Raw genomic sequence first — 13,258 nt, 5'->3', positions numbered from 1 at the left:
AACCCCAGTCATATTTCCTGCAGTAACTTTGTGTAAATATTCTCTAGCACACTCATATGTCAAATGCTCTGTACTGCCACAACAAAGAAGCATTTCTACATCTTAGGCCCTTAACAACCAAGACGTAGGTCTGCTCTGGAACTATAGCCCAGGGTGAGGTACCATAGAGACCTGCTGCATCTTTAGTGTGGCTGCCATACCAGCAAAGCAGGTAGGTGCTCCTGTATGAATTATGCAGTGTACTGGCCTGAATTATGCACAGCACAGAGGAAGCAGTACATGCAGAAAATACAGGGGCAGGCATGTGAAAAGATATGACAACAAAGTACAGTTAAAATCTGAAGCTTTTCATTACACTTTATGTATTATTAGATGTGAAAATGGATGCACTCACATAATTTACACTGGAACTGTGCTGCTATATAATGAGACACTGTTAGCTACAAGGTGACTGACTCACATTGGATATTTTGTTGAGTGAGAAGACAACTGCTGTGCTTGACAGGCCATATGTTTCTAGAATAGGAGAGACCTACTTTGTTCTGTGATTTGCTGTCAAGGTCTAGTAATACTGGCCAAAGCGGCTTGCTGATTCAATAATCACCAGTTCTGATACTCTGCAAGTCCGATGAAGAGACCATATTCAACTAATCAACAGCCCAGGTTGTCTTTTCATGGTCCTTTCTCTGCAGGAAAAACAGGATGTAATGGGAAACATGCAGTGGCATCTGCAGCAAGTCCCCTCTTGCTGCAGAACTGCAGAAGCCCTATCCCACTACTGCAGGCAGGGCAAGTGAAAGGACATGGGTCAGAACAGGCACTATCTGCCATTTATCAGGTACTCAGTCCTTAGTCATTTAGGCTGCTTTGAGAGAAGAAAAGAGGGACCTGGTTCCCTTATTTGCAGCTACACTGGGACTCTGGTAATGAGAACCCTTGGGAGATGTGCTTCCCCAGTGAGGGCTCAGCTCACCGTGGGTTTTAAGATTAGATCCCACGCGTGTGCTAAGCATTTTGCTTAAGGAAGGCACTCAGAATAAAATGACAATAGTTCTAAGCTTATTTTGTTTCTTATGTGAAAAGTTCAAGACAGATTATTATTTTAGGAAAGCATATCAGATCTCTTTGACAGGTGCCCTGATTTATTAACCTGTGAATCTGGAGAAAGGGAATTGGATACTCATATCTAACGTCAACGGGAGCCAAGCATCTAATTTCCTTAGGCTCTTCTGAAACCCCAGCATACATTTCTCAACTACTTGAAAGCAGATTCTCTTTTACTGTAATTCAGAGATATTTCTTTTTGCTCTTAACAAATATTCTTCTGAGCTTCATCTTATAACTACATATGAAAATATACTGTTATATGACAAGAAGATTAATAAAAATGCATGCAGAAAAGTGTGATAAAATTAAGTGAGGAATCACATTTGAAACACTGGCCCACAAGTAACTGGCATCAAAATTTAACGTATATTAATTAGAAGGTTTAAGATTTACTTCAGCATGAGAAGACCAATCCTATATGGAATTGTAGCATCTCTGATAAAGATTATAAGTACATAAATAATAATCTGTGTGTTAGATGTGCTTCTTTTGTCCACATTTATTATTTTCACCACTACTCAAACCCCCAGTTAGAAGAGGCTTCAAAGTTAAAATATTTATAAGCTAAATAAATCCTATGACAAGCTATTTTGTTATGACATAAGGACAGGATAGCTCATGAGGCACAGGCAATTTACATTTTCTAGACTGTCCAAAAGCCCAAACTGTATGTTCCTACATTGACTGAAAATACAACATACCCTCGGCCAAGACTTTCCCTAGTTTGCTAATAATATAATCTTTTCTATCAATATTCCAGATTCCTTTGTAAACGTTAAAAGGTTACCTTTTAAATAAACTAATATCATAAGAACAGCAAAAATGCATTTAACCACTCTTTCCTTACTAAAATGGCGGATTTGTTTTTATTCAGACTTTCAGTCTCAGCTCAAAACAAATTCAACACAACCAACACACACATTCTTCTTTACAAAATCATTAGAATCTATGTTCACAGTTATTCCTGTGCTTCTGAGAGTCTGCTCATATTTAGAAAGTAAGCGTTTTTACTGCAACTAATAACTACCTAGGACCACTTCTTTTCCCCCTCTGTTGTGCATTTCAGTTACTGAGATCTAAAAGCAAAACTTTCACTCCATAAATGTGACTGACAGCAGCCTCACACAGTAAATGGTATAGCAAAAATGAACATGACAGCCGTTAATGATCCTGAGATTGTTGCAGAAAGAAAAAAACACATGGATACCTACAAAAAGCCAAATAAACTGCATTACTGATGAAATACTTCTCCAAAATGGTTGCAGACTATAGAGAGTTCTCAGCAGTGGTTGTTGGCAGAGACCTTCAACTCTCATGTTTATCAAGAATAAAAATATGGAATTCTCTCTAACACATACATCCTTGAAAAACATTATACTATTTGACTCTCTGTAGCCATAAATCTCTTCCTCTCCAAAGGTAGTGGGTATTCCAGGACAATACCCCCTATCTATGTGGAAGTCTTTCCAAATATTGTTTTTGCTTTTTTAAATGGCAGATTAGAGGGATGAGGTCATGATATGACCACAGAGTTTCCATAGTGGTTTGTCTACCAGAAGGTTTGCTCAATTTTTTTTTTTTTTAATAAAATAAGTAAACTGGAACTTACAATAACTATCAAAGAAATCAATAAAAGCAATCAAATTTTAAAAATCTAAGCATAACCATGGAAGATAGCTGTCACAATGAAAAGAAGCAAAATTTATAGTAATACACTTTTGACAACATAGAAGAGTCATCAAAACTGTGGCAATACAGTTTTTGATGCTGGCACCTTTGACAGTAAACTGTCAGAAAATAGAGCTATCCAAGTGGCTTCCAAACATTACTTTTTTTCTCCCCCTCATTATACCCGCCAAGGGTATAGGATTACTTTTTCAATTGAATTACCTGTCCCAACGATCTCCAATCTAGGCTGGCACTTCCAATGTATACATGCTGTTTATCAACAATCCAGAAAGATGACTGAAGCCGACCTTCGTTATATGCTGACATGTTCATATACAACACTTCAGCACCTAGAGATTTAAGGATAAAATAATTAATAGCATTACTTAATAATAGGTATTTTACATTATTACAAAAAGAAACAACTTCACATTTCATGGCTTCAGTTTCCAAAACTAGTGAGGGATGTAATTAAACATATCATTAAGGTATAAAATCAATGATAAACAGTGTTACTGTCCCACTGTTTAAGAATTCAAACAACGTATATTCCAGTTACACAAGAAATATTTAATTAACACATGTTCCATGTATAGGGAACATTCCCATGCATTATAATATTTATCTTTCTTCCATTTTAGAATCAAATAGTTTATTTTTTCCCCATCATTTTTTCCATACTGCATGTTGCTAAAAATAGTTCATTTTTAAATGTCTATTCTGTAGCACACACCAATTACATATTGCAATAATGACCTTTAAAATATGAATGTAAGTAAAACCACTTCCTAAAAAGCAGCCTCTGCTCCTTTGCCTGTGCAATGGTTTGAGCAGGTACCTACAGCGGCTGTCGCATGGAACAGACCTGGACAAGAGGAACATGGCTGGAGAATTAAGGAGCAAGGAAGTAAGCAAAGGCCTAAAGTATGTTGAAACTGCTCTTATTCCCACTAATCTGTGACACTGAACTATCACTTTGAACTGCACAGCTTTAATAAGGATTATAGCCCACTGAAATCAAAGGAGCTATTTGTTGGCATGTTGGCTCCATCACATCACTAAGAGCATCTGAATTGGCCCCATCAGTATGTTTGCAAAACTAAATCTAGAATATACCTACTGTTAGGTAAGGTTAGGGTATTTGTCACACCATTATTGTTCTTTCGGTGCTCCAGTGTTAGCAAAATTAGGTAATTAATCTGAATTAATCATTGCTGAAGGTAATTTATCCACTAATCTTCACACTTCAGTCATGACTAACTGGGGAAGAGAAGTGACACTAAACAATAGCCTGGAGGGCAGTACAGGTTCCAGCCATTTGCCATTAAACATTCATGGGATCTTCAATATCATGAATTCCAGTAATGGTTGAGTCACAACTTCAAAAGAATTCTAGAATACATAATGTATTTCTTCTTTTAATCTAACTTCCTATTTCTGACCTCCTAAGAAACACTTGCAATTTTAGGCAACGGTTACCAGTGCTAAATAGTTCTGTTTTATCATGAAAACTCTAATTTTCCCTTGAACAAATGATTCTAAAAGTTTAGACATCAAGAAAAGAAGAAAAATCAGGTAAGGTGCCACTTATCACAACCCACCAAACAAGCAACATAGGATTTTGAGCACATTACAGAATTTGTTCATTGGTCAATTACACTTGTGTAATCCAGCTGCCTTTCCCTTTTTTTATGTTTCACCCATGCACACTCATCTATGCTTAGAAACAAAGGGGTTTTTTCCAATTTGCTTGGAATGTACTGCTGCTACTTTCAATCCATGCATTAATTAGCAGAACCGTGCTAATTATTGAGATAATATGTGTGAAATGAAAAAGAAATCAGAAAACACTATAGCAGGTGTTAAATGGTTTAAACTGTTTTCTGGTGAATAAACAAAACAAAAGCAACTACTATTAGCTAAGGATAGCCATTCTGTAAGGCACTACACTTCTAGCTACTTATCCAAAAACTGTGTTTAAAATCAATTTTAACATAGCAGTTTGCCTTGACGATGTTTTCTTTTCATACATCCAATTTGCAACATTAAATAGCAGTACGAATTTAACACCCACAACACACCTACATCAAATAGGTTATAAACGAAATGTTAGGAGTTTTGCATAGGAAAGATAAAACAGTGGGAAGCAACAGTGAACTTCCTTCTCATAACTGAGAGCCTAAAATAAATACAATTTAAAAACATTTTTGAAATATCCAATGACAAACAAGAATGCTGATTTCCAAAGTTGTAACAGGAGACTATTCAACCAATAATACTAACATTAAAAATAGCAGACATCATCAGTAATTTGACACACAATTCAAAAGTTGCAAAATACCAGAATTTGTTGGCATGGTTCATTCAGACATGGGCATAAGCAGTGGAATGGAACCATCTCTCTAAAATATAATCTAGGCTTCAATTACCAAAATAGTGAATATAGAAATGCAGAAGATACTGCTATCACATATACCACTAAAATTAAAACCTGCAACCAAATTTCTTTTCTTTCTGGAAACTGGTAAGGCTGAGGAAGCAGTATCTCCAAGTTAATTAAAAAAAAAGTCATGTGTTGCAAACAGCAGCTGTTGTGAAGCCTATTAATGAGCCCTTACCTTTTGATGAAAGGAAACATGTATCAGTATTGATAATTGCTTCTGTTCCAGAAGCCCTTGAGATGCTTTGTTAAAATAGGCTTATCAAGCCTTCAACACAATCCACCTTCCCTAGCATGGTCCAGGTCCCATGAGGAAATTAAATTAGACTGATCAATATGTGAAGTCATAACAGAACTCTCTATCATGCTGCAGTCCTAATTACACAAAGCTGGGGATCTACTGAGTTCAACCAGAAGGCACATTTGTAGGTTCAATTGCTTATAAACATGCCAAATAAAGCTAACTATTTTGTTTCATTGAAGATTAAAATGCAGGGTGAGAACCTAGAGAAAATCAGTGCTGTCACTTAAAACTCAAGTAGATTGGTCTATCCCATAAAATTGTGCATTCTAAAGGCTGGGACAGATTATACATTTTCTGCAGGAAAAAAAAAAAAAAAGACAACTGTAGGGATGTTTTAAGTTACAGACATTTATCTGAATACTTTTTCTTCAAGGTGGGGAGGGTTTGCACACTGTATAAGGGAGATGACTGATGCAGTCTGGGATGCACAGAGGGGATTCTGCCACTGACAGCCTGGACCTTCTCCATGTAATGTGAACACAGCACCTAGGAAGTGCCAGGCTACCACTTAAGACTCTTGCTTTGTCTCATAATGGAGGAAGAAAACAAGATATCAGTCGTATTGCAAAAAAGACTGACTTTTCATCCATTTCCAAAAAATATCCAATTCCCAAAGTAATCCCAGAGAAGAAGGATGGCACAAGCAAATGCTATTTACTATTTCTAGCCTTTCAACATCCTGTTTGGTCTAGCTGCCTGCTCTCAGATACTTCACTAACAGTGTCATGAAAGCTACAGGGCAAGCTTGACTTTAAGAATAGGAGCTTGAAGAGAATTGGCATTGTTCAGCCTGAAGAAGAGAAGGCTTCAGGATTACCTAATTGTGGCCTCCCAGTGCTTGAAGGGAGCCTACAAGAAAGATGGAGAGTGACTTTTTCCAAGGGCATGTTGGAAAGGGGGAAGGACAAGGGGGAATTACTTCAAAATGAAAGAGAGTAGATTTAGGTAAGATATTAGGAGAAACTCTTTACTGTGAGGGTGATGAGACACTGAAACAGGTTGCCCCATCCCTGAAAGTGTTCAAGGACAGGTTGGATGGGGCTCTGAGCAACGTGTCCTAGTGAAAGGTGTCCCTGCCCATGGCAGGGAGATTGGAGCTAGATGATCTTTAAGGTCCCTTGAGACCCAAGCCATTCTATGATTCTGTGAACCTAAGGCTAGGACTTTTTTTACATATTTGAGTCTAAACACTAAGCTGTTAGCAGGAGCCTTTAATTAAGAGCTCATCACATACACACTGTCACGAAAAACTGTATGTCATCAACACACATTCTTGGCACACTTGTGTTGTGCATATACTAGCTGTGGATTTTACTGCTACTCAAGCAAAGTCACCAGGCAGCTACACCAACTGTGAGACTCTTCTTCATGGGAGACTGCAGGAGGCTGGATTGCACAGGGCTGCCAGTTGGCCTCCACATCTGAGTTTATGTAACAGTCTGTAGAAGGTGCACCACAAGGCTTTGGAATGCCTATGAGCAGCCTAGGATATTGTCCTTATACAAGGGCAGCATCATTGTGCCAAATCACCTCTCTGGTGAATACAGTAAAGCATTTTTGCCAGGACCAAGAAAGAGCAACTGTTTAGGCTGCTATTATCACAGCTGCCTTGAAAGCAAACATGCAAATTCTGCCTGCCACAGTTTTAAACAGCACCAGTTACAGGCTAAACTCACTCTGGAGTTAGCAAACATAACGCCCAAGAAACAGAAGCTGCATTTGCTTTTACCACGGCTAAAATTGGTCTTCTGTCTTCACAACTTTCTTATTTTCACTATAGTGTGTTTAAAACCAGAGAGAAAGAAAAATAAGGATAAGAACTCAAGGAGTTAAAGAAGACACAGAGTTACCTGGGAAGTTGCAGCAACAGTGATGGGCAGAGCAAGGATGAGAAAAGCACTGACAGCGCTGACCTCATCAGCCCTGACAGTAAGAAACAGTGCTGCAGCAGAAAAGAGGGTGGAGAGAGATGGAGATACATCATCTGATGGCACATGTTGGGAGTGCATTGTGCAGAGCCCTAGGAGAAAGGTCATGGAGCCAGGCAAGGTTCTGCTACCTCCTGCTAGGAACAGGAAAGTTGTAAAGGTGGAGAACAAGAACAGGGGCTTTTGAATGTCTCCTTCCCTGTTTTGGGAAAACAGAGCTTGTCAAATACAGGCTTCAGAGGTACAGCAATAAGGGAGGGGAACACATTGGGGCAGGGGGAACTGGGACAAGGGAGTGGGAAGGTTGTAGAGGGATCACAAAGGAGAAGGGACCGCAGGGTACAAGGAAGCGTTCATATATGAAATGAGTCTGGCCACTGAAAGCACCACTGCTTACAGCTCTCATATATTTGCAGTTTGAACCTAACAAATGCACCTGCACATCCAATCCACTGCGCATCTTCCAGACACTGTTTCCCATGTCATCACAAAACTGGCCACAGTAGAAACAGCTGCCCTCCTCTGCTTACCCCATTCTTGTCATCCTCTCACACTCCTCATCACCGTGTCACACTTTGCTCCCAGCAAGTTTTTCCCCTCTCCTAATTCTGTGGGTTCCCAAGCAAATACTCTAAGTAACAAGACCTTTGAAAAGGAGCCTGAGAATGTGAGCTGTGGCCTCTTTGTTTCACCCCACTACTGACAGTCACTCGGCACACATAGATACATATTTTTATCTATACTTTGGAGGGCACTCTGAAGTCAGAGTCAAGAGCAGACTTAACTAGTCCATACCAAGCTCATGCCCACTTGAGAACAGCGAGTGCTCGAGCAGCCTGCATGACACCTTTCTTGGCCTCTCTGGGGGGCTACCACATGGGTGGGAATCAGCACTTGCCATTGTGCCATAGAGCTTCTGTATTCTTTCAGCTAAACCGCATTTTCAGATCAGTATAGACGCAGTTAATCACCATGTGCTTAGTCAGCAAGTTCAACAAAAGATCCTTTAATGCCCTTAGGTCCCAAGCTTATTTTTTAAGATACAATTTGCTCATTAGGATATGTATGTGTCCACATATAGAACATGAAGTGAATGGCTCTTTCCCTATATTTTGCAATATACACTTTCATTTTATTCATTTGCTTCTGATAACAAGCCTTAGCACAAAGTACACCCATGAATAAAAATAATTTTTATTCCACTGAGACAGAAATCCAGAGTTTTCAACACAAATGGTCACAAGCAGCAGAGGAGCAGTCTCATTCAGGGCTGACACAAGTGACCCAGGCAGAGGATATCTCCTCATGAATTTTCATGCTTTTTTCTCAACTGATTGGAAAAAGTATGGAGTTGTTCCAGAAGCCCCATTAGTGTGACCTGTCAGCACTCAGAGGAGGACAAGTACAAATCAGAGGAATGCATAACTTGACAATAAAGTTATTTTTACTAAGTCTCTGAATGATTAAAAGACAAACTAGACTATTTATTATTTCTTTGCTCTTTACAGAATATTGGGTCTGAAATGCAATTTAAAAGTCTGCCTGGCCCCAGAAAGATTAATGATTCAGAGTTATTTTAAAGAGAGAACACTAGGGGACTGTTAGGGAAATCTTTGATGATAATAACTTAACTTTGAATCAGCCATTTTATTTACATTGCCCTCTGCTTCTCACACACACATACCCCTGTCCTTTTTAAAAACTACCAGGACTGAATCCTGCCCCTCTGGGATTATGTGTTATTCATCAGTCTAAGCCCACAGTAATTTAAAAAAAAAGCCAGTGTGGAATAAAAACCTTGCTGCTTTTTCTTTAGCAGCTCTATATTCAGCTGTCACACATGCAAAAAATGAAATCATACTTACTCAAAGAGATTACATTCTAGCACAAGTCCAAGTAATCCTCAGAAAGCTTTTGCAATACAATTTACATTCACACCACCTTAGCCTGCCTTAAACTGTTGCATTCAAACTACCTGCATGACAAACACTCACTCCCAATGTACAATCGGCCATTAGCTATGTGCATAAGCAGCTTCTCAAAATAGCACTGGCTCCCAAAAGTTAATGCTGTCCTTAGGAAAACTGAGCTGTTTCTGATGTAGTTATTTTTCATTAAAATTTACTGCAATGCTTATTGTCTTATTTTACAGCATCTGAGGTCACTGACACAAAGAGAATTTTGAGGAAATCAATACCCAGGAGAGGAACCTGAAGCTCCATGAGTCCTGGTCTCTCTCTGTAAAGACATAGGTGCCTGCAGCACCCACTGGTATTGCAATGGATGGGCTCATGTGCTTGGGGCTGTGGCGTGGGTGGTTCAGGGACAACAAGCAGTCACACTCTGCCTCCTACGTGCTGCCACCACTCATCTCCACTGGCACGCTCCCCAGCCAGCTCACGTGTCCCTGTCTGGCTGGAGCTTGGAAAAAACACTGCTACAAGAGAGCTACCCTAAGCAGACAGGCTGCAGTCAAGGATCTCCCCGTGGAGCTGAGGATGTGAGAAGAGAGAGGTCTCCATGACTGCCAGCTGACTTCCCAGCCCCCTTTCCAGACACTAAGCCAGCTTCTTGCCTGGCTCCCTTCCCTCCCCGGCAGACTGTAAACACACTGTTGGGCTTGGCTCTGCCCTGCACAGTCAGGGGGAGCAAATACCCTCTGCACTCAACTATTTTTTTTCTCTGTTTTTAACTCATTCAGTGTATTAAAATAATTTCTGTAAAGCAGTACAGCCCCAGAAACTGCTCTATCCAGGCACTGTGGAAACCAAGAGCTGAGTATGGGGACAGGAAGGGGCAGGAAGAAAAAGAAATAGTATAAAATAAGCATTTAAAACCCCAGCTCTCTGGAACCAAAGTATTACAGAATTAAAACTGGTATGTTTAAAAAAGGGGAAAAAAACCCTGTCAAACTACAAAACCACTACACCAACCCCTTTCCCCCCAAGTGATCAGATGAAGAGATCCCATCTTCAGCAACCCTCTTCCTTCCCACCACCACCTCCTCAGCTGTGCCAAAGTAGCTTTTTCAGTGTCCAGGGAATAAGCTAGATCAGAAAATCGATACAGGTTAAAAATAAATAAAAATAATTGTTTCAAATGTAGAACAATTCACTAGTCCCACTCACCACATGGCAGTAAAAAATTTTTCCAACACAACTGAAGGTACAGCATGTGGGATCCAGTGGCTGTGGTTGGGTGCAACAAGATGCAGGAACTGCTTATACCAGTGCTGCCATTTAAAGATACACCCACATACTCTCAGTCTCCATTCGTCTCAAAATCAGGCCTCAGAAATTTCAGGTGGCAAGCTCCAGTATTTGTTCACCTTTTATCTTGTATAACCATTTGCCTCGTGCAAACAGAGCAGATAGGAGGGCAATGCTGGCATTTGCTTGGGATGACATTTCCATGTGCTTAAACAGGGGTCTACACTGACACAGAAGATCCAGAAAAGACCCATCAGAGGACCCTCGTGTGCGCAGAGTTTGCTCACTGGATGCAGAATGGCAAATTTTTGAGAACAAAGGAAAGGTCGGAAATAATTTCTTCTAATTGGTTGTTTAACTTCAGTGCCATCTTGGGAGCTAGTTAGTTCCCAAAGTAACATTTATCTAAATACTCTCTTACAGTGGCTTTGAAGGTGTCAAATGCTGGCCTTTGTCTAAGTAATGAAAACCCCGATTTCTCAGCTAAGTACCCAGCTGTAGCTGGAGTTCAGCATAGGAATGTTATAGCTCTCACCCACGTGTATGTATGTTGTGCTGCCTGCTGGGCCCTTTTCATTTATTCAGCAGAGAAAAACCCCAGAAATACAACCAAAGTTCTTCCCACCCCATCTCAGAGGTGAGACGAAAGAGAGGTCTGACAGTGTTTCCTTACCCACCCAACTACATCTCATTACTAATTCACTGGCAAAATGCCAAGAGTCAATCCCAAATTCAACAGTATAGAGATAAAAAGTCTCTTCTTTACTCACAGAATAGATACAGCACAGGTACACTCTATTTGAATGGAATCATAGAATGATTTGGGTTGAAAGAGACATTAAAGGTCATCTAGTTCCAATCTCCCTGTTGTGGGCAGGGACACCTCCCGCTAGACCAGGCTGCTCAAAGCTTCATCCAACCTGGCCTTGAACACTTCCAGTGCTGGAGCATCCACAACTTCTCTGGGCAACCTATTCCAGTGCCTCACCACCCTCATAGTTGTGTGGGTATGTTTTTTCATCTGAACAGAATTTTAGATTGCAAACAAGGAATAAACTCATACGACTACAGATCTCTGGTCCTTCCAAAGATGAAAATCCAGGGCATCACAATGTCCTTGAGAGGCACATGGTGCCACCAGCAGAAAATGTAAGCAGCCAACACTACATAGAACAAGACAGGAAAGCAGACATGCTTCAACTCTACACTTCACCACCTAGATTTGGCCTCTGAAGTCACTGATTTCTGTACTATATTTGCTATAGAATCCCTTACTGTTTGGGCCAAAGTTTAGGACTCCCATTTTAGCCTGTCTTTAAAAACTAAACAATTGAGTCTGTGCACAAGAATTTAGTGTAAATTAAAAAGCTCCAAACAGCTTTTCCTTTCCTTCTAATAATTTTGTTGAAAGTAGCAAACATTTCCTTCCTCTTTTAACAAGAGTTGCTGTCTGATGTAGCAAACCTGTGAAAAAATCCTCATTTTATACTGCCTTGACTCTGATATCAGTATTTTTCAATAAAATGTTTACTTCTTTTTGAGCTATTTGAGGTATTTCATATCAAGAGTCATAGATTATTTTGAATAAAATTTTGAATAATGAGAGCACTGATGATCAGTTCAATTCTTTCCCCTTAGCATAACTCAGCATTCCTCTAAATAGCCTTTTCTGAGTACAAATCTGTTTTGAGAGTCTGATGATTCGGTACAGTCTGTAAGAGAACTAATGTACAACAAAGTTTTCTAGAATATTAAAAAAAATTTTCCACATCTTTTTTTTGCCCTTCATTATTGGAGAGTAGGCTGCTCATTTACTAGACAAAGCTATAAAAGTGATTGCTTCGGAGATGGGGAAAAGTAATTTTCCTTCTTAGTTGATTCAGGCGACAAAGGATATTACTGCTTAAAGGAAGACTACAATACAGACAGGAAAAGCATTAATAAAGCTGGGTTGTGGCCTTCTTTTTTTGCCTAATTATAATTGCATACATTTTTACTATAAAAGAAAGCTATTTTAAATATAACAGAGATTTGTAAACTTGCACACGGCTTACCCCACCTCCCTTCAAAGACCCTTTCCTTTACTTGGATTAGCATTATGAAGTACTACATTTATTTATATACTTTTTAGATGAAACATCCCAGAATTCAGGGACATTTTTTCATCCTAACATATGAGGAATTAGGGTCACAACCTTCTATGAATGAACAAGGCTAAATCCCTACCAAGAAAAATGCAGTGACTATTTATCCCAATCTCTCTTTTTAACTTAGCAATATGATTTCATTCTGGTATTTATATATTCTAAAACCATCAGTATTGGCAATAGTAATTTCTAAATGTGCTGACTAGCAATAACAACACTTGTGCATCATTCTCTAAACGTGGTCCTCAGACATTTGGAGCTCTGCTTTGGGTGCTGTTGGTTTCCTTCCCCTGAAGAAGAAACCTCAATTCCAGAAGGTAAGAAAGCATACTGCAGGGCAGAGAAAGAGGTGAGGATGGAGTATACCTCACCAGATGGCTACTGCTTTTAATTTTTACAGTATCTTCATAACAGAATATATTTTTTCTGCACTTTTCATTAGCTGATTCTCTGAG

General features: G+C 39.5%; 1 protein-coding gene across 3 annotated transcripts in view; it reads right to left on the bottom strand.

The window, feature by feature from the left end:
• The window catches only part of PLD5 (phospholipase D family member 5), a 170,116-nt gene that overhangs the window by 32,953 nt on the left and 123,905 nt on the right, over positions 1-13,258 (bottom strand). For all 3 annotated transcript variants that reach the window (XM_039388653.1, XM_039388654.1, XM_027750658.2), the window contains one exon: positions 2,998-3,125. In XM_039388653.1, the coding sequence (XP_039244587.1) occupies positions 2,998-3,125 (128 nt within the window). The remainder of the gene's footprint in view (positions 1-2,997; positions 3,126-13,258) is intronic.

Source organism: Pipra filicauda, unplaced genomic scaffold (assembly GCF_003945595.2).
Source record: "Pipra filicauda isolate LSUMZ 115617 unplaced genomic scaffold, ASM394559v2 scaffold122_size2191957_pilon, whole genome shotgun sequence".
Classification (NCBI taxonomy): domain Eukaryota; kingdom Metazoa; phylum Chordata; class Aves; order Passeriformes; family Pipridae; genus Pipra; species Pipra filicauda.
Note: the sequence above shows the minus strand (reverse complement) of the source record. Positions and strands in the feature narration are given on the sequence as shown.